At 33.0% G+C, this 23,009-nt stretch overlaps 1 protein-coding gene across 1 annotated transcript in view; it reads right to left on the bottom strand.

The window, feature by feature from the left end:
- Window positions 1-23,009, bottom strand: part of LOC140447336 (serine palmitoyltransferase 2-like) — a 67,681-nt gene that overhangs the window by 10,437 nt on the left and 34,235 nt on the right. The window contains exon 4 of the mRNA XM_072539939.1: window positions 5,437-5,771. Within this exon, the coding sequence (XP_072396040.1) occupies window positions 5,437-5,771 (335 nt within the window). The remainder of the gene's footprint in view (window positions 1-5,436; window positions 5,772-23,009) is intronic.

Genomic DNA, 23,009 nt, shown 5'->3' on the forward strand with positions numbered 1-23,009 from the left:
TATATAGGACAATAATAGAATCCATAAATGATTACCGACCACGCAAGCATTAATATTTCAGAAATTATAAGATATCAATAGAATTGGACATTAAATATTTTATATTCCCGATAAGAGATTTAAAACATGCAACATTTTAATAATTATATAAACAATAAAATTATACAATAAATATTTTAAAACTCAAAGAATTATCTTATTCGAAAACCATGTTTTAGACGTCTGATCAAAATACGCGGTCTTCAATGACTAGTCAATGTGAGTGTCGTTATGGGGCGGTAAAAAGGCAGAAAATTAGCTGGTGCAGCATATGTTTTTACTCCCATCAGTTGCTATAAACATACTCCGGATCTTCTTGGATTAAAATAAAACGCAGAATTTTAGAACAAACTACAACTAACCTCAGAGTAGTCTTTATCTGTAAAAAGATCCGAGTCTTTACGATATTATGGTCTTTAAGATACTGTGAACGAAAAAATAATAATATTGATAGGTTATGAATAGACTTCGGCAAATATGCATATTGCATATTTTGCATATTGTGCATATTTTATGCAAATATTTCATATTTTGGCATATTTGTATAAAAGTTTGCATAAAGTGCATAAAAGTTCTGATTTTTATACTGTATTTGAAAATTTTTAAACATACCAATTTATTTCAATTCTTGTATAAAATTTTGTAGTCATTTTAATCAAGAAATGATCTAAGTACGTAATCTCTACAGGTACAAAACATTTACAATTTCAAAGAAGATCAATTTAAGTAGCCCTCAACATTCTTAGAAAGTCTCGGTCACTGAGGCATTCAGTTATTGGATAATCGCTAAGGGTTCGCTCATTTGCATTTTATGATCTAATCCCCAAATCTATCTACAATTTATTGTATCTTAACAGCAGGTAAACGGCTAATAGTTTTGTTCCTAATTTAGGGATTTTCCAAAATCTCCCAGTTTATTGAATTAGGTACCTAAACATTTCTAATTTGATGCTCAGATTTGTAAATCATTTTTGTTTTGATATTCAAAGCGTAAACACTCGTTGTGCGTAACAAAAAGGAAGATTGTGATTTTATAATGCCTAAAACAACCAGTGCTTCAACTTGGATTAAACCTTATAAAGAGCTGTCTATGGATATGGGAAAAATCTACTGTTCAGTCTGTGGCAAAATTGTAAGTATCTAATATTTTCTATTAAATATCTAATATTTCATACATACAGGGTGTTTCCAAATGACACTTACAACGTTTGACTGTAGATACTTCTCGAAAAATTGAACAAAACGATATAGTTAATGAGGGGTCAAACTTATTTACTTTTCGAGATACAGGGTGTTAAAATTAAAAAAAATTAATTCTTTTAGTTAATAACAACAATAACTTTAAAACCAATAAACGTATTTACTTGAAATTTAGTACTCGTAGGTTGTTTTTAAATGAAAAATAGCTTCCTTTAGTGAGAAAAAATTGTCCATGGTACAATACAATGGTGTGTATTTAGAAAAATTTTTCACCTTTACTTTTTTTTATGAAGTCAGCTATTCTAAAACACAATTATTTTTATTGTAATTGAATTAACAAAAAAAAACTTGTGTTGAATTTTAAAATAAGTTATATGATGTACTAATGGTTAGTAACAAAAACTAATTTGTGGATTAATACTGCATTTAAAACACTTAGCGAGTGTTTTTTTTTCCAAACCAGTTATTTGATTAACCAAACACACCTTGTATATTTTTATATTTTAAAGTTTGGGTTAAAATAAAGGTTTTTATTTTTATTTATAGATAGCATGTGAGAAGAAATTTCAGATAGACCAACATGTGAGAACTGCTTCACACATTGCAAAAAAAGGAAAAATAGGAGGAAAACATCAAACTTCAATGGCTAAATGTTTCCAATCTACTTCAAAAAAATTAGATGAGCAAGAAACTTTTAATGAAGACTTGTGTCGCGCATTAGTGTCTGCAAACATACCGCTTTCAAAATTAGCAAATGTAAATTTTAGTTCGTTTCTAAAAAAATATTGCAAACTTAATGTTCCAAGTGATCGGTCTCTAAGAAGAAATAATGTGAACGGGCTATACTCGTCGGTGTTAATTAATATTAAGGAAGAAATTGCAGATAATTATTTTTACATATCTGTAGACGAAACCACTGATTCCTCAGGAAAGTATGTTGCTCATTTATTGATTGGTGTTCTTAAAGAAGATACCTTACCAAAATCTCATCTTATTTCATGCCAGCAACTTGAGAAAACAAATGCTTTAACAATTTCGCGTTTTATACAAGAAACATTAGCAACTTTTTTTCTTCCGACAACTATTCCTTCTAATAAATTACTGCTTATTTTATCGGATGCTGCTCCTTATATGGTGAAAGCAGGACAAAATTTAAAAATATTTTTCCCAGATTTGGAAAGTAGAGGTAATATTGGAAAAGATATTTTAAAAAAATTTGAAGCTACTATGGAAAAAAATAAAGGTTACCATATTCTTTCTGAAGTAGTCAGTGTTCTAGCTGGAAATATTTCGGAAACAATTAATTTAGAACCAAATGTTTTGGTTAGTTTGAAAAATGCTCCCGTTACATCAGTTGATGTTGAACGAAGTTTTTCCATATATAAATATATGTACTCAGACAGAAGCCACAAGTTTTTGTTAGAAAATTTTTGAACACCACTTGGTCATTTATTGTTACCATAATTCTAAATAAGTTTATTCATACTTAAAAATGATGTAGTTACTTAAAATAAATGTAAATCTTAATGAATAGTAGGAAATATTTAGATATGTACACTTTTTTTTTAAATAAAATTGTTACTATTTTACGATTTTTTTATTTATTTGTATGCATATTTTGTAAAATATTTGCATATTTTCGGGTAAACACGTGCATATTTATGCGCATATTTTCTACATTTTTATTTGCATATTTGCCAAAGTCTAGTTATGAACCACCGACTGGAAGGTTAGTCCATTAATGAGTATTTAATTGTATAGAAAATATGGTGGCACGTAAGAATAAATAAAAAAAACAAGAGAAATAAAAATGTTAGGTAAAGGCAGTGTAATTTGGACCCTTTAAGAAGAAATTACGATATATAGAAGGGAGATTGGAATTTGTACGGATCCATCAAAGACATAATAAGGAAGCATTTTCGAAAACAGGTTACATTCTAGCTCGGGTATCTACGAGGTCTGGCTATTAAAGAACGAGACTGCGCGCGCAGAAGGCGTCCTAGAGGGAAAGAGTGGGAAACGAATGCAGCATTGGATAGCTGGAAGTGTCTACTATTTCAGTACAACACATTTTGTCGCTGTAATAGTATTTTTTCTGTAGAGGTTAGAAAAGAACGTGTTTTTTTTTTCTCGTGCCGATAACAATGTGTGACGGAAAACATGAGCAACGGATTAATGTGAAATTTCTCGTTAAATTAAAAAAAAAACTCCGACTGAGAGCTATAATTTGTTGAAAGAGGCCTATGGTGAGAATTCTCTATCTCGTGCGCGTGTTTTCGAATGGTATAAACGGTTTTCTGAAGGCCGAAGATGACCAACGTCCAGGTCGACCTGTGTCTGTTTCAACTCCGCAAACAGTAACCAAAATAAATGAAATTGTGCGAGGAGATCGTCGTATGAGCATTCGGATGATTGCTGAGACTGTAAAAGTCGATAAAGAAACTGTCAGAAAAATTTTACATGACGAATTTAACATGAAGAAAGTCTGTGCGAAGTTGGTCCCAAAAAATTTGACCTCTGACTAAAAGCTCGTCAGTCAACAGATCTGCTCAGATTTTCTTGCGAGGTTACATGAAGAGCCTGAATTAATGGAAAACATTATCACTTGCGATGAAACCTGGATATTCAAATACAGTGTTGAAACTAAGCGACAATCCATGCACTGGAAGGATGTCGAAATCAAAATTTAAAGCCATGCTAATCGTTTTTTTCGACATTAACGGCATCGTGATGACTGAATGGGTTCCAGGTGGTCAAACTGTACACCAAACTTACTATTTGAAAGTTTTGGCAACGCTGCGAGAGCGAGTTCGTAAGAAACGACAGGAGTTGTGGAAAAACAAGCCGTGGATCTTGCACCAGGACAACGCACCTGCCCATAACGCGCTGTCTGTGAACCGTTATTTAGCCGCTAGAGGCATTCCAGTGCTCAAACACCCGCCGTACTCGCCTGATTTAGCACCCTGTGACTTTTTCTCATTTCCAAAGATCAAGTCTACCTTAAAACGAATCCCGTTCGAGTCGATGGAAGTGGTGAAGCGAAAAACGACGGAGCTCCTCAAAGCTCTAACAAAAGAAGACTTCCAGTATTGCTTTGACTAATGGAAAAAACGAATGGAACGGTGTGTGGCGAGGGAAGGGGAATATATTGAAGGAGAGCATTCGATTATAGAATAATTTTTAAAATAAAACTCTTTTTCATAAGCAGTCTCGTTATTTAATAGCCAGACCTCGTATTCCTTGGATATCTACTTCTCAACTCCATTTTTCGTTCCAGAGTCGTCGTCGTAAGTTCCGTCTAGCTAATAGTTTCTGAGGTTCCGATCCACTACCTGGGGATGCGTCCGATAGGAGACAGACACCTCCACATGGGTGCATATACGCATATGACATTCAAATTTACGTATATATACGTCGTTTGTATCTTGTGTACCTTGTTTGGTTAAGTTGTAATGATGTGCATCGCCAATTATCGCCACCGTCCTGCCAACGCTCCGTACACACGCACACCCACCGCTGAGTTCCACTTCCATCGATGCGCGCTAGAGTAGATGGAAGGCCGACAACGGTATAAAACAAGAGCCGCCGCACGAAAGAATCGAGTTCTATCAGAGTGTTGATCTGAGAAAAACACCATTGGTCCTAGGGTGTTGACCGAAGGCAAAGTGCTTCTGCTAACGTGTTGATCTAGTGGCAGCTGCTTACCGGTCTTAAAATGTTGATCTAATATGGACCTGTTCCCTGGCTAAGTGTTGATTACTCACTTCCCGCTACTCGATCGAGTGTTGATCGATCCGTCTACCTCTAACCCATCATTCCTTCTCTTCAGCCTGTGTGTATTATAACACCGTATTTTCGTTTCGATTTTTATGACATTAATTATATTTTAATTTTCGTAGGTATTAAACAGCGGGTCATCCAGTTTTATTTAAATTAATCACGAGTTTTACTGAGCCTGCTCTCTAAAAGAGCTACCGGTCACAAAGTTATACTTGCAATATTCTTAATTATCGTTTTTTGCATGCGTTAGGTGTTTATTACAATACAACAACTTTTTTAACTTATGAAACTAACTTAAACTAAATAAAGTATACTTACTTTTTGGTGTAAGTGAACTTAAACCGTCACAAAACATCGACGTTTGTGAGTGATTAGAAACATATGACACAAGTAATAATTACACTGTAGAATACTTACTCAAAGGTCCAGCAGTGATCTTTTGTAATTCTATCTTTAAGTACGACTTCATCCCCGGGCACGCTACAAATCGGTAAGTTCCAACAGTCCTTGATACGCCTGTATACGTATCGGGAATAGAATGCAGCAAACCGATCGTACAACGGTCGATAACCTTCTCGATTTTTTTCTTTGACCAACTTAGGTGGGAAAAGCGCCTGGCTGAGGTATCCTAAGAACATGAGGATGTAGAAACTGATATGGGTGAGTGCTTTCGTGATCAACGTAGGCGGTTCGAAGGATTCTTTGATTTGTCTGATTTTTGGTTCGTCTGTTGATGTGTCTGTTCTGTAGCCCTGAAAAGAAAGGTTTTGTTAAATTCACGAATGAAATAGTGACTGATAATAACAGGTTTACAAGGATCTCTTTGACGTGACAACGTCTTAAATTAGGTTGTGGCTCGGAGTCATTCATGAAAAAGTGTAACGCCCGCTCACGTCTGTTACGATGAGTCACCGAACGAGAGAGAGGCCCGCCGGAGCGGCGAATGCCTTGCGTCTCTCTCCCACTCAAACATGATCGGTCCGCTGCGCGCGCAGCACTAGAGAATTAGGCGCGTTGAATCGGTGCGTGCTTGTGTCTCTGTCTTTCTCGAGCGTTCTTGGCGTTCAAGACACATTACAGCAGAAACACTTCCTTTCATTTCATATTTCTCCTATCATCGTCCTATCCTCAACAAAATCACTCAAATAGAAATTAGTTAAGTTTAAGTTTACATGTACAATGTTTTAGTAAACAAAATATATTTCTATAGTTAAAATTTGTGCAATTCTTATTTTCATTCAATTCCTTGTTCCTATTGTGCAATTTAATAATATTCATATCAATAAATATTCTACCGAGAAAAAGACGTTGTCACGTAAAATCTTCGCCGGTAAAACCGACTTTACAGGCAACCGATTTTTTTTTTATAAAACAAAATTGTGCATAAAATACTATATTCCGTTTATGATCCCATTATGTCCTCGCGAGTACATGTTCTAGGTACATCAGGAACCGGGAAGGCAACTGCTCGGATTGTCACGTATGAATGGGAACGTCGTATATCCTGTCAAATATCTCGTTATACGTAACATTTAACGTGAAATGTTACGTTTCACGTCACATTTCACGTTAAATGTAACATTTTTGGAGTCATATGTTTAAATATCATCATTCAGTCAGCGTGAGTTAAGTATTGAGTCAGCGCCAAGTCAAAATCGAGTGAAATGTTCCGTTTCACGTCATATTTCACGTTAAATGTAACATTTTTGGAGTCATATGTTTAAATATCATCATTCAGTCAGCGCTACTTAAGAATTGAATCAGCGCCAAGTCAACACCCAGTCAGCAGCGCCTCACGTGGCTTGTGACATCGACGTTGAAGTAAGAGATGACTCAACGCTGATACATAAGACGTAGAGCATGACATTTGACAGGAATGCGACGATCCCACCATACAGTTTGCCTTTATCTACTTGTGACGTCACTTTATGATCTGGAACCAAAAAAATGAGTATGTATCAGAGATATCTTGCAACAACGCAACTTATTCGATTGGTCTCCTCTACAAACTATACATTGAAAGGCATATAGATATGTGGATATTTCGCTGCATGCTGAAGATTCCTTAGACAGACCACGTCAGAAACAAAGATGTTCTAACGCAGATAAACATGGATCGAGAATTCCTAGACATAGTGAAAAAGCGAAAAACACCTTATCTTGGGCACGGACTAGGCACTATAGATATAACTTCTTACGTCTGATAGTGGAAAGCAAGCTATAGGGCAGACTTGGCTAAGAAACATGACAGAATGGACTGGGTTAAACTTTCAATCACTAATAAGAAAATCTCAAGATAGAAAATAATTTACAGAAGTTATCGCTAAGCTTCGGTAGAAGACAGCACTTGAAGAAGAAGATACAAACTATAAACTGAGAGGTAGATTTGCATGCAAATAATATCATTAGCAATGTCTAAATACAAACTAGAAGACAGACAAAAAAATTTAACAACAATCCTTGCACCGGCAGGTAAGTACTATTTATATACTTCCTCAAACTATTACCGGCACCATCCTGCAGTTGTGATATCTTAATCATATTTTCTTTTGATGCAACAAATATTTAGAAAAATCTAATAAATTAATTCAAACACTTATTGAAATGAAATATTTTCTTCCGTTAAGTCTATCGCAAAATTTGTCAACTGCTAATAGAGAAACCTTAGAATTGCTAAGAAATTTTATTAAAGATGTAAAAGTAGAAATATAAATTAGTATAACTTCAGTGATTTATACATATATCTAAAAAAAATAACAAACAAGAACAACAAAAAAATATCTTTAAACATAAATAAAACATTCTGTGGCTGATGGACTTGTTTCCGTGTCATATCTTTCACACACACATACATACACACATACATAAATAATATTGGCACTTTTTGCAACAAACTTGATAGAGCTCTTTTAGTTACGATATGTAATTGTTTCAGCATTTTAATTTAGCTTAACTTGTCCGGAGACCTGAAGACGACCAGAACATTGTAGTGGTCGAAACCGGTCGTCCTAAGCTAAATAAAATAGATTGTGAGTATTCATTATTTAAACCAGATAAATTTGGCAGATTGCTTAGAATAAAAGAAACGCAAAATGTAAGAAACGCAGAATCAACAGACAAAATAATGAGAATAGCTATGACTGAATTGTACGAAGCACTCAATCACCGCTGACTGAGATTCTTTTTATGTAGTGGATTCTACAGTGCGCCGGTGTTTCTTTCCTTTCCGGGATTCTATTGATCAACTCACACGTAAGCATTTAAAAAGGGGGTCGTCATCGTTTTTTTTTTTGTGTATTTTGGCCTTTTTTTGGAATCTTTAGCCTCGTAATTGCATATAAATATTAGCATTCATTCATTCAGCATTGTACAGGGAGGACACAAGACATAAACCACGGTTAGATAGGTGGGCAACAAATACATATGTACAAAGGAAATATCCATTTAAACGATCAGTTTTTCATTCACACTAATTGTCCCTAATTGACTGTAAAACAACAAATAGTCTATTCAAATGATACAAACTCAAAAAAGTAAGATTGATGACATAATTTACAAGTGCGGCTCGGTAGCCGGGCATTGAAAAAACCCTGATAAATAAGAAACATACTTATATAGTTTATGTTTAAATGAATGGGGCTAAAAAAATAATTCAACTTACCACATAGATACGTGGGTTTCTCGTTACTGAACTCAAAAAACTTGTAAATGTACGTCAGCTGGCGTCGCGACAGTAAACTATGAAATGAAATCAAGTCGGGGGTTCGCTTCTTTTTATTATTTATTAATGTGAGTAGCAATATAGACATTTTTATTAGGTACTTGGGGGGGAAGAACTTATTTTCGTTGGAAGTTTTACGTTGTTTGAATATAATCACACCAAGACGAATTTAATGATATGGGATCTGAAGTACTGCATACTTGGATGTAATAAAAACAGTCTACGTTATATGTATAGTGCTAACCATAAATGCTGCAAATTCGTACCTCCCTATTGATTTTAGCGGCGATAATTTATAAGTAGCCGTTTTAGCAGCTTGACTAATCTCATGTGAAATCAATTCCGAGTCCCTTTAATTACTGATTTCCATTTTTTTTTTTTAAAAATCATCTCCAAAATAGTTGCTTTCGATACTATTTGTGTAAAGTGGAACTTTTGATATGATAAATTATACCGAAAGTGTAGTTTTCGGGACGGCTGCAGAAAAAAATATTGAAGTTCAAATAATGTCAAATATTTAAAAAATTATATTTTAAAAATCGGAAAAAATGCCTGGATCTGGTGGTCATTTAAAAGGCAGTCGAAGTAAGGGGACGCATTGAAACAAGCCTAATATAAAAAAAAATTCAAAGGTAATCATATTGCAGAAAACAATTCTTAATTACTCAGTTACTCGGCAAAATTGGAGACAAAAATATAAATGGGAAGCGAAATTGGAGAAATAGCAACGAGTTGGTTGGAAAATATCGACGAAGTTTGTATTGTTCAAGCCAATAGAAGGAGCAGCGAGACATCAAAAGAGGGCATAGTTATAAAAAAAGCTTTTACCCACAATTTACAGCTTTTACTGGACAGTGAGGGCAACCAATATGTACCAAGAATCGCTGATTAGACGTAAAAAAATAAATATGGCTATTTTATTCTATAAAATTGCTGTAAAAATACTTTAAATTAGTTTTTCTCGAAATCACATTTTTCAAAAGTAGAAGACGTTTTCCTCAACATCTGCTACACCAACTCATTAAACCAATTTTACTTTAATACTTTATATATTTACGACTACTAAATAAACCACCAAAAAAGGTAAAACCACCCCAATTTTTTAAAAGGGGTAAATTTTTTTTCGAACTGTTTATAAAATCGTGTATAAAGGCCTTAAAAATATAAAAAAAGTAACTTTCTAAAGGTTTACTTAATTTAAGTCTCACGAATTGAATACCCTTGGAATAAAAATTGATACAAGAAGGCAGGAAAGTGTCTAACAAATTAAAATGCATCTTTTGGAAGACGCCCTCTGCAGGGGTAAGAGACAACTAAAAGTGCTAAAATGTTTTTTTGTATACTACAAAACTTTCTTAACAATGAATAGAAAAAATTATAAGCATAAATATATGTAATAGTTTTTTTGCTTTTAATATTTAAATATTGTCTGTTTTCCGATTTAGAAAGTAAAAGTACACTTAATTAGTAGAACAATTTTAACACGTGTTTTCAATACAGAGTTCAGTCCTCTACAAATAGTTTTTCATGACTTTTGATGTGAATTGTAAAATGTAAAAACACTTTAAAAATATACGTAAATTAATTTTAAAGAGAACCACAAATATGACTGTATATCCCTTGATAAATATAAAGATAAGTTATCATTAAAACCATTACTAGTAAAAATGAGTAATTGTGTACCTATCTATATCGTAAGACATTATCTATTTTTAGAAGCAACAAGTTTAATGAATTAAGATACGGAAATTGAACATTTTAAACGGACAGAAATAATCTAAAACTATTTTGGGCGGAAACACAAGCCAATGTTATAAAAATTTCGTATTTGTTTACCTAATTCTTACGATATGAGATGTGCAGAGGAAATTAACAAAAAAAATGTAACACCTATGTTTACATTTTAATATTTAAAAAAGTTTAAGTTTTAATAAATAATGACTGGAGACAGGATTCTTTCAGATTGGAAAATTGCCAGATCAGTTCTATATCACCAGACAAAGCAATAAAAATCATAATATTCACCGAAACCTGGAAAATCACTAATGGAAATAAGTCATATAGACCCATTAGTTTACTTCTGGCTGTTTTAATGAAAAAATAATTCATTTATATCCTTTCAGCTCGAAAACAAACCTGAATGACCGCTCCTATCATTTTTATTTTTATATTAGGTACAGTCGATTTAGCGCAGTCTAGCTTTGCAAATGACCCATAAATTTTCAATGCGGTTGAGCTCTGGCGAATTACCGGGCCGATCTAAAACATTAATGTTCTTATTTTTGACTTGTGACAGGGAGCAGAGTCCTATTGAAGAATCACTCCTCCTTGGGGCTGACATTTAAGTTCTGTGTCCAAACGCTGCTTCAACATGGTCTTATATTTTTGGCTGTTCATCATGTCTTCGACTTGACCAAAGATCCAACTCCTATCTATGAAAAACATCCCCAAAATATTTTTTTGACTTGATGTTTAACGGTTTGATCAATCTGAGATGGTGTAAGGTTTTCATTGTCAGACTTCTTGACGAATTTCACGACAAAGTGAGTTTCATCTGTAAATAGGACTTTTCACCAGTCGTCTACAGTCCAATTAGAGTATTTTTTGTATACAATAGCCTTTATTTCTTCGTTCGTTCAGTTAGAAGCTGTTTTTCTGTGGGCACATTGCCCTTCTACCATTCTCCAAAAGTCTTTTCCGAACAGTTAAGTCATCAATCTCTACGCCTGATGCTGCTAGATCTTGTTGGAGCTCTTGGCTTGTTTTTCTTGGGTCTAATTTGCTCTTTCGAAGTAAAAATCGTTCATCTGCTGGTGTTGTTTTTCTCTTTCTCCGCACTTTCCTAACCTTTTCACATCCATTGAACCCGTTTCTCGTTTACACTTCAAAATCTTGCTTACTAGCCCCTGACTCACGCCACACGTTCTTGCAAACGCTTCCTAGGCGTAATAACCATAATGAAATTAAACGAAACAAACTCACTAATCCGAAAACAACACAAAATAGTACAAAACAACACAAACTTTGTCGGAAAAGTCCTAAAACACCTTCAAATAAAAGGGAAAGAAAAGTAAGGTTATGTTTTCAATGCTTGGTCAGTTGTGAATGTGTAGACAGTGTTGAAAACTGTGAAGTCGAAGTGGTCATTTAATCTACCAGATTAAATGACCACTTCGACTTCAGTATCTATAGGAAACCCACACAGACTGACCACGTAATTCCATTTTCATCCAACCATCCCATGTCACATAAATACGCAGCTTTTCATAGTTACATCCATCGCCTAGAAAGCATTCCACTGTCAGATTCAAACTACAAAAAAGAACTAAATATACTCAGACAAATAGTAGTCAACAACGGATATGATCACAACATCATCAACAAACTCATCCACAAAAAACGCCTTAAGACCCTGCGGGAGACTGCGTTCCCCAGAGACCTTACCACCAAACCCAACTATGTTTCACTCCCTTTCTACCATGAAAGTCTTTCTGGAGATATTCGAAATCTCATCCAACGTTCGGTTGAAAACACCCATGTTTCTTTCAAAGTACCCAACAACTTGGGACAACACATTTCTAATTCCAAAGATCCTATCAACTATATGAACCGGAGTGGAGTATATAGACTTAAATGTTCAGATTGCAATGCCACCTACATAGGTAGAACATGCAGATCTCTTTCTTCACGCTCTCTAGAGCACATAAAAAGAGAAAATACTTCCACTTTCTCTCAACATCTCAAAGAACACAACCACACCCTCAATATCCCAGAAGACGTTTCACTTATCCACAATATCTCCCAAAAAAATTTCCTCAAATTAGATTTATACGAAGATCTTGAAATTCTTAAAGAAAAACAAAAAAGCCCAAATTGCGTTAATCGTCATGTTTCATTCAATCGAGATTTTCTCCCTCTCCATCGCCAACTATTCTCCTAACTTACATCCCCAATTTACTTCTACAATTAAATTCCATATTAATTATTAGTTCACCTAATACTCATCTCCCTTAGTTCACTTTAAAAACCTTTCTTCCAATACATCTTACTTTCTATCTATCCCACTCTTTTCTTTTCAACCCAAACTTCATGTCTTAATCACTATAACCAATACTTTCCATGCTTCTATTTCGACACTCCCAAATTCAGATCAGATCATCCATCATCCACCACCCATTCCATATTATTAAATTCTTATTTTACTTCTCTACACAATTCTCTCAGTGTTTGGCTTCGGTTCTCTGGGGACCTCAGCCTTTCGTAGTCTATCCGTTTATCACAATTTTCTCAAAACACCTTAATTTTCATTCTCTTTACTCAAATTTAACAGAGCCACATACAACAATTTCATTTTACTATTATAGTCAATATAGACCAATAGTTCATTCAACTTACCAACTTATAACTTAATCTTTTATCTTCCTTTGTACCTAGTGTTGCTTTATAACAGATAGGGCTTTTTCTCAACTTATAAGTTAAGTACTTTACGACCAATATATTACAAAACCACTTTCAACCATCAAATTTTGTCCATTTCATACTAGTCAACACACATAATATAACTACTTCACTCAGTTTGTCAACATCCAATCAGATATTCATATTCATGAACTTACAACTCAAGAAGTTTTACATTTTCCAGGTACCAAATGTTGTTTTTTGACATACAGGGCCTAATATAATTGAGTTGTAAGTTAATTTTTACATGAACTTTATATCATAATAGTTTTATTTCATTCATTGAACAACATCCTCACATATTAAATATATCAATTCCTATATTTTTTCAAGAACCCAACTTTCCACCAGTGTCTAGTTTCCATTTTCCAGGTACCAAATGTTATTAAAACATAAAGGGCCTTATATAAGAATCTTTTTATCACACCACTCGACACTGTATAGTTGGTTGCCTAACTATAATCACATAATTTTCTCACCACAATTTCATTTCACATACATAATTTAAAACAATAACATTGATGGTTGATACTGTTATAATTTTATTTTATTTCAACTTTCACAATTTTAAACAACGTTGGCTTCTGTCTTAAATAGACATATACAGTTACACTGACTGCTGTCATAACTTCCGTCTTAACCTGCCAAGATTGTCATTTCAATGAGTTGCTTTGACAAAGTCCTCGTAGACATACCGTCTCAGGACTCGCAACTAATGTAGAGTCATATGTCGCCATGTTACCAATCCAACGGTAACTTTAACATCTTAACTGTAAATTAGACATAATGTAAATCAAATCTTATTTAATAATTTTTAAAGGGTTTTTACCCACATATTTAGTGGCTACATCCATGTATTAACTTGTAAGTATTAACCACACTTTTACATTAACCTTAGTCAAAACTTAAATCATTTCATGTTCTTTTTTAATTAAGTGGTTAAATACTATTTTAGGACACTGATGATGGAATATTTATTCCGAAAACGTTTTGTCAATGCAACATAGCCCAACTGGGTTTTTTATATACTTTTTATAAAGGATTTTATTCAAAATTTCATAAACGATAACTTAATAAAGCTATCAATAACGCAAAGAAAACGTGCAATACACATCGCAAGAGACACTTTAGAGGACTTACCAACAAAAACGATATGAATGCCGGCGTACTAGGACAACTTAATAAAGATATGACAATATAACACCAAACAGATTACGACGGTTGTTGAGCAAAACCGAAGTTTATGACCTCCGATTGAAGGCGCGCTAGATAGCTGAGACAGTAGGCATCTTAAAAGACCAAGTGGGTCATATTCTGCATGATATATTGGTATAAGAAAGCTGTCGGCGCGAAAGGTGCCGCGTTTGCTCACTCCGGATAACATCTGCAACCGTGAGACCACTTCAGAGCAATGTTTGACACTGTGACATAAGCACAATGTGAAGAAGTTTCGTGACCGTCTACGAAATACGGATCCACTGGTGTACACCACAGATCAAGAAACAGTCGAAGCTGTGGTCTTCACCTGCCGAACGGGCTCAGAAAAACACGAAAACTCTCGTCCGGAAAGATGATGGCCACTATTTTCTGGGATTAAAATAAGGTTTTAACTACATCGACTACCTAGAGAAAGGCAAAACGATTACAGGCTCTATTGTGTCGAATTATTGGGCATATTCGAGGACGAATTGCAGAAAAGATGGCCCTATTAGGCTAAGAAACATGTTCTCTTCGAAAATTGGACTACGATTTGCGCTCCATCCACCGTATTCTTCAGATGTGTTCCAGTACGACTTCTTTTTGTTTCCAAACTTTCAAACTTGAAAAAGTCACCTGCCGGGCTGAAATTTAAGTGGATTGAGAAGATCATCGCAGCCATAGATGCCTACTTTACAGGCTTCGAGAAAACATAGTTTTCACATAAACATAGGGTTAAAGAAGTTGGGGTATCGCTGGGTTAAGTATATCGAGCAAAAAAGAGACTATTTTGTTCAGTATTTTTTATTCGATTATATTATGACAGATACAGATGCATACTAGATACACTGTATATATTTTGTAGGCCACTTTCAGAATTACTACAATGTCAAGTCACTGCATTTCTGTGATTCAGACTCGATTATTTACGGTCTGCAAAAGGAAATATGGCGCTTCATAGGTCAAAGAATGGAGGTAAAGGAATTAAGAACCAAAACACATAGAAAAGGATACGTAGATTGACTACCTAAAAAAGCTCTATGCAGAGGAAGAACAAATGACGCTAGAACCCGAAACACCAGAAATTACCACAAATGAAGAACTTAATATAAATGTACAGGAAGTTCGGAAAATACAAGAAAACCTGAGAATTTACTGAAATATTGTGGAGCAGCAATAACAGAACAATTAACAACATTAATTAATAAAATTATAAAACACAATAAAATACCGGACGAATGGAGAACGAGCGAACTAATTGTACTATTCAAAAAAGGAGATAAACAGACAGAAAACTACAGTGGTATAAACTTGTTAAATACTACGCTAAAACTTACAACTAAAATTTTACAAGTGCTAATCAGAGAATAAGTTTAGCAGATGAACAACAGGGTTTTCGTAGTGGAATATCGTGTACAGTCTCAGAAAACTAAAACAATAGTAATCAGCAAAGAACCAACCAGATATAAAATAGAGATTGATGGGAAATACACTGTCCAGCTATGGAGAACTGGACAAAGAAATGAGAGATCAAGTACAAAAGGCAAATAGACTGGCAGGTTGCCTTGCCAAATGACATATTCCTCAGAAACAAGACTCGACACAGCCACAACGCAAAGGCTACTGGAAACTGGACATACGTTGAGAGATCGAAAGAGAAGTGAAGACATTAGAAGAAAATGTAACGTACAGTGCATAAATGCATGGACACAAAATAGAAAAAAACAATGGAATAACGACATAAGCAGAATGGGGGAGACCCGTGTCGTCAAAATAGCAAGAGATAAGTCACCAATCGGCAGAAGGAGTATCGGACGACCGCGCAAAAGATGGAGTGACAACGTTCCATAGAGGTATTAATCCGCCAATGAACAAGCAGAATTGCTTATAAAGAAGAAAAAAAAAAGAAGAAGAAGTCTTGATTATTCGATACATAAACATTATTAAACTATATTCAATAATTGTAGTAGTTTTAGTGATTCGATTTCCAATAGAAGAATTCATAAAACGTATGTTTTATTTCCAACAAGTATACACAATACAATATTAGTAATTTGGACTAACATTACCTGACAATATCATAATCAATTATTCATAGAAATTTCTAGTATAAGTCTCGCCTTGGCTTTATAGAGCCCATACACCTGTGATTAAATTGCGCAACTGGACTGCTGTAAATATACGTAACCCCTCTATATTTATAACCCTATTAAATATACAGGGTGTTTCAAAAAGTTATGTCATAAATTAAATCACGCATTCCGGGGATAAAAATAAATTGATTGAATCCAACTTACCTTTGTACAAAAGTGTACACAAAAAAAGTTACAGCCCTTTGAAGTTACAAAATAAAACTTGTTTTTTTGCATTATATCCTAAACTACTTGACATTTTGTAATAAAAATGGACACGTTACTTTCTTGTTCTGAAAGCATTTTTCATACAAAAGAAACAAAATCTAAGCGAACCGAAAATTTTTAAAGGGGGTGTGCAGCCCTAAATCCCCCCAAACTTTTGAGTACGTTCAAATCAAATGAATTTTGTGGCATCATTAGTTTAACACATTATTTTTAAAACTTTTTTGCCTCTTATCAGTTTTTTAAAAAAACAGTTTTTATTGAGTTACGGCCCTTTTCATGATCCTTTAAAAAATTACGTGCAACTAAATACATGGCTTAAATGAATTAACAAGTACAAAAATGTCTATAACCTTATCAAAAGTTTGGGGAGATTTAGGTCTGCACACCCCCCTTAAAATTTTTCTGTGCGCTTAGATTTTGTCGTTTCTTTTGTATGAAAAATGCTTTCAGAACAAGAAATTAACGTGTCCATTTTTATTACAAAATGTCAAGTAGTTTAGGAGATAATGCAAAAAAAAACAATTTTTATTTTGTAACTTCAAAGGGCTGTAACTCTTTTTGTGTACACTTTTGTACTAAGGTAAATTGGATTCAATCAATTTATTTTTATCCCCGGAATACGTGATTTAATTTATGACATACCTTTTTGAAACACCCTGTAGACACTTTAGTGTAATAATTAGGCACAGTTGAAATCAGCGCATTCAACTTTATGATGTATGATGTATTTGTATTGTATAATAAACACCGCGAAATGTTCCCATATACAACAGTAGGTTATTAGTTTACTGCTACGCAAACATCCTTTACGGGAAAATTCCGAAAAAGAAAATATTTACTAATTGCAACGACTGTAATTTGGGAAGTTTAGATAAACTTTAGTTAACCAACAAAAATATTTACGTTTAAATATAAACTATATTGTAAACTAGAAATTTTTATAGACTAAAAAACATGTTAACATCCAACCTCAGTTAATATACACATTTACACATGCATACACTGTGTTCATTCGAAAAGGACCCACTCTGAATATTTCAGAAAAGCGACATAGAAAGAAATACCGAGCCAGGTCGACTTTTAAATTTAGTTTTGCTTTTACCTTATATTATATATAAAAATGAATCTCAGAATTAATTTCAGAACGACTGCAAGTGCATAATTTCAGAACGACTGCCCCAAGTTAAATAACTTTTTTTGTTGTGGTTGTTATCAGTAGTAATATCCCTAGGATATTGATAACAGACGAGATAATTTCATGACAATCGAAAGCTCGTTCCTTGGTAACAGCACGAAGCCGAAGGCTGAGTGCTATTACCAAGCAACGAGCTTGAGAAATTTGTCATGAAATTATGAGGCATTCATCAATGTCCGAGGGATATTCGGCGGATAATTTTTCGAAAAAAAAAAATCATAACTCAACATAACGAAACATTTATTTATTAAAAGTACAGTTAGTGAAAGTACAATTATTAAAATTTAAGTTAACGTGAGAAACGTAAGAAACGTGAAATTTTGAAATTTATTTGGATGAAGTTGTCAAACTCGATCGTGTTGTCATAGGGATTGAAAATTGCACTGAATGCAATTATCAGTCTAATGTTGACATGATTGGGTGAAATTGTTCCACATGACACAAAATGACGAAATTTGAATGGTTGTTAGAACAGTCGAAAAATTATCAGTAGTAATATCCCTAGGACATTGATAACAGACGAGATAATTTCATGACAATCGAAAGCTCGTTCCTTGGTAACAGCACGAAGCAGAAGGCTGAGTGCTGTTACCAAGCAACGAGCTTGAGAAATGTGTCATGAAATTATGAGGCATTCATCAATGTCCGAGGGATATTCGGCGGATAATTTTTCGAAAAAAAAAAAATCATAACTCAACATAACGAAACATTTATTTATTAAAAGTACAGTTAGTGAAAGTACAATTATTAAAATTTAAGTTAACATTAGATTCGTTGCTGTTCTCTACTATAGAAGATATATTACCACGCATAATATTTATAATCTTGTTGTGGTGTTCTTGATCGAGATTCAAGTATGGTTTTATAGAATTCTGATTGCCATGACCAGTAATTTTTAGCAATTGTTGTTCTTCAACACCACTTTTTGCTAATTCGCTAACAGCAATTGATCTATTCGAATTATTTAATAATTATAATAATTAATATTTAATAATAATTTAATAATTATATTCGAATTATTAATTCGTCCCCGTTTTTCTTTCTCATATTGACGGCCCAATCTTTTAGTATCAACGCCAATTATTCTAAGCTTCTATGTTCATTCAACTCATATTCTCGTCCGCAGCAAAATTCCATAAATATTCCCCAAATATATTTGTGACTGTAGGTTGTATTTCTGGGAATTTTTTCTTTGATTAGCGCATTTCTACTTTGAACATTCTCATTGCCGAAACGTGACATTTTAAAATTTATTTGGATGAAGTTGTCAAACTCGATCGTGTTGTCATAGGGATTGAAAATTGCACTGAATGCAATTATCAGTCTAATGTTGACATGATTGGGTGAAATTGTTCCACATGACACAAAATGACGAAATTTGAATGGTTGTTAGAACAGTCGAAAAATTATCAATAGTAATACCACTAGTGATTCAATTTTCGCGATAAATCTGTCGATTTACTTCTAAACGAAACTGAGTTGCTTGAAAACATCACGAGTCCGTAGGACGAGTGGTGTTTTCTTTAAGTTTAGAGTTTAGAAATAAAAGACAGACTTATAAGCTAAATTAAATCACGAGTGGTATTTTATTAGACTATTTCATGAACAAAGTGATAGGTCAAAAATTCAGTAGAATGGGAGGAAGGAATTTAGTTAGTCTTTCGTTGTTATTTTCTGCATCTAATTTGTAGTTGCGATCCACACAGAACATCATAAATTGTCTCCATATATAAGATTTAGATTTTCTTGTATTACTCGGTATATTTTCTTCAATGTTTTGGTTTATAACTTCGTTTGAAGTACCACCGAAACGACTCATTTTGACGTATACAGCTACAATAATTTTTTTGGCAAACGTCAAACTTTGCTTTGCGATCGGTATCCATGGTTACGTCGTTGAAAACCAATAGATCAATCATATGATAGACCAATCAGAATTGAAAGACAGTTGGTGTTTTCGCGATAACACAAGCTGTCTTTGGTTTGTGATTGGTCAGATTATGTGAAAATTTTAAGATGAGTGAAATAGTCAGGAAAAGCTAATTCAAAATAAAAGACTTAAAAGATAATTTTCAAAAAATTGTACAGAAAGACTTATAGACAGTTTTTCTGTCATTTTACATCGCATTAGATGGCGCCATACTATGATTAGCAAAGGAAGCTATGATTAACAAAATAAATGTCAGTATTGATAGATAGACATAACATAGCTGTATTTGGTATTGCGGCTCCAAATAATAACGACAAAGTTTCAACATATCAGATCAGGGCGGTTTGGAAAATATCTTCATTTTTCATACACAATCATCATCCCACTATGATTAATTTAGCTGTTCACCTGGTTAATGGACAACAAATTTATTTCACGAAAGAAAACGCAACGCAAAGAGCTGAACGATTACCAACGACAACGTTGAAATGTTATCTTTTCCTGAAAGGGAGACTGGACAACATAAATTATATTGTTATGTAGATTTTAAGTTCAGTAATAAGTCAGAAACTGTTTATTAAAATAAAATAAAATAAGATAGAATAAAATACATTAAAATAGAATAAAATAAAATAAATAAAATAGAGAAAAATGGAATACAGTAGAATAAAATAAAATAAAACAAAATAAAATAATATAAAATAAAATTAAATAAAATTAAAATAAAATAAAATAAAATAGAATGAAATAGAGTAAAATAGAATAAAATAGAATAAATAAAAAAAATTAGAACAAAATGAAATAAAGTAGAATAAAGTATACTAAAACAATTTTTAGTTGAAGGTGATTACTTGGCAACATCGCACTTAACGAAGCTCTTAACGATAACTTTTCAACGAAATCATATTCCACTTATCAATTTTGCAGAGGCGTACCAAAAAAATTTTTAATTATTTATTTAAACACATAAGTAATTACGTAAAAATTAAATCTAAGACCGATATAATTATTAAATTATCATGTGTCTTTTGACAGGTATCTTATAGTTGTCTAACAAATTAAAATAAAGTTTTATTCTTATTAGAGAGTACCTAATACAGAACTTCGAAAAACAGAAACTTTGGAAAATACTTATTTTTTCATTAGGCTAAACAATCTGAAATTTTAACATACGATCTCGTCATTACACATCATTCTCTATTTATAGAATTGCTGTGTGCTGTAAACGTTATATTTGTTTTTTCTTTAACTTAATTTGAAAGTTTCCTTGTGTTTATTTGTTTATATAAATATAAAAATATATTATGAAGTTCATATATATTAAAATGAAGTAAACTAAACTATTATCATGTGAATGCGTGTATATAGTAGTGCATTTGTTTATTTCAGTAAATTCTGAAAATATGAAATGAAGATGGCACTAACTACTAAAGAGTTAATAGCTTTGTTAGAAGAAGACTCAGATTGTGAAAATGCTGACTCACTTAATGTGGTTTATTTGCCGCCGAGATTAGATTAGAAAGTTTCTGATGTAGAAGACATTGATGATAATATTATTTGTGAAGAATCAATAAAATCGAATATTGCAGGTACATATGAAATACAAGTGATTGGGAATTCTGACTATTCTGATTATGATATTCCTCTGAACCATAGATAAAACGTCCAAAGAAAAAACCAAGCAAAAATAGTAAATCCAAAGTTGTAAAACAACACATACTCCTTCGTGCTAAGTAGTAATTCAACATCAGTCTGATTGATATTTAGACAATATAAAAGCCAACCATAGAAGCAAGTCATATATTGAAGTTTTTTCACTCTTTTTTGATAAAAAAGTAATTGAGAGCATTCTATTCTATTTTACAAATATTTATGCATCGCAGAATAACCGTCACGATTTTGAAATGAATAACATAGATTTAAAAAAAAATTATTAGCATATGTATATTATCTGGTTCACACTCTGCTTCAAGTTGATATTCATTGGTCAAAGGATGAGGATAAAGAAGTGCACATTATAAGAGAAAGCATGAGCCGACATAGATTTATATTTATAATAGTGAAGAAGCCGCTACATCAGTGTCAAACTTAGTACATGGACGTCAATCTAAATTTGCTTTACCAGATGAAACCATATTCGACAATATTGGCCACATTACAAAAAGAGACGATAGTGCAAGAATGTCGGATGTGCAAAAGTAATACTATTTATTTATGTTAAATGTGTAGAGTGAATCTACAACTCGAATGTTTTAAAAATTTTCACCTTAAAATTTATTTAACATTTAAAATACAATATGTTCCTTCACCAAAAAACTGTACTGTTTTTCCTTGAAAATGAGAAAAAAATCTTTTTGGTTGTTAATTAATCTGAATTTATGTGTTTTTAATCCAATCTAATAAATTAATTGTCAAATTTCTCTTTGTATATTGAGCGGCCGTTAATGGGTTAAAACTATATAAAGAATAAACGTGCCTCAAATTTACTTTACTTACCTCAAAACTATTTTAAGGTTAATAATAAAGTCTATTTAATAAATATATTCCCAAGAAATAGAACACACTACGCCTATGCACATATAAAATGTGGAACGAATAAACTAAAATATCATATTTCTCTCATTCCCATTCTTTCTAAGAACGTAAATATATATAGACCAGCAAAATATTGATAAGTTTACCGATCAAGCTATTCAATGAACTTGTCTGACTATACTTACGCTAGTGAATCGCACCAATTTATATTGTTACGGGGGCAAACTTTATGGGACTTATCTTACTTTTTCACTGATTTACATGGGCGAAGCAGTCACAATAAAAATGACCCCGGTAAGAATTTACTGCTGACATTTTACATGGTTGCCGCTACCGTTTAGTTCAATTTGTAGATTAGTCACCTTTAATTGAAAATTGTCCGACTATAGAGTAAAATAACATTCAAATAAATTAAAATAAAATGAATTAAAATAAAATAAGATAAATTAGAATAAAATAGAATAAAGTAGAATAAAAGGGAAGAAAACAGAATAAAATAAATAAAAATTAAATTAACATAAAATAATATAAAATGAAATAAAATAGAATAAAATAGAACAGAATACAAAAAGAGCATAGAATAAAATCAAATAA

This window comes from Diabrotica undecimpunctata, chromosome 8, assembly GCF_040954645.1.
Source record: "Diabrotica undecimpunctata isolate CICGRU chromosome 8, icDiaUnde3, whole genome shotgun sequence".
Classification (NCBI taxonomy): domain Eukaryota; kingdom Metazoa; phylum Arthropoda; class Insecta; order Coleoptera; family Chrysomelidae; genus Diabrotica; species Diabrotica undecimpunctata.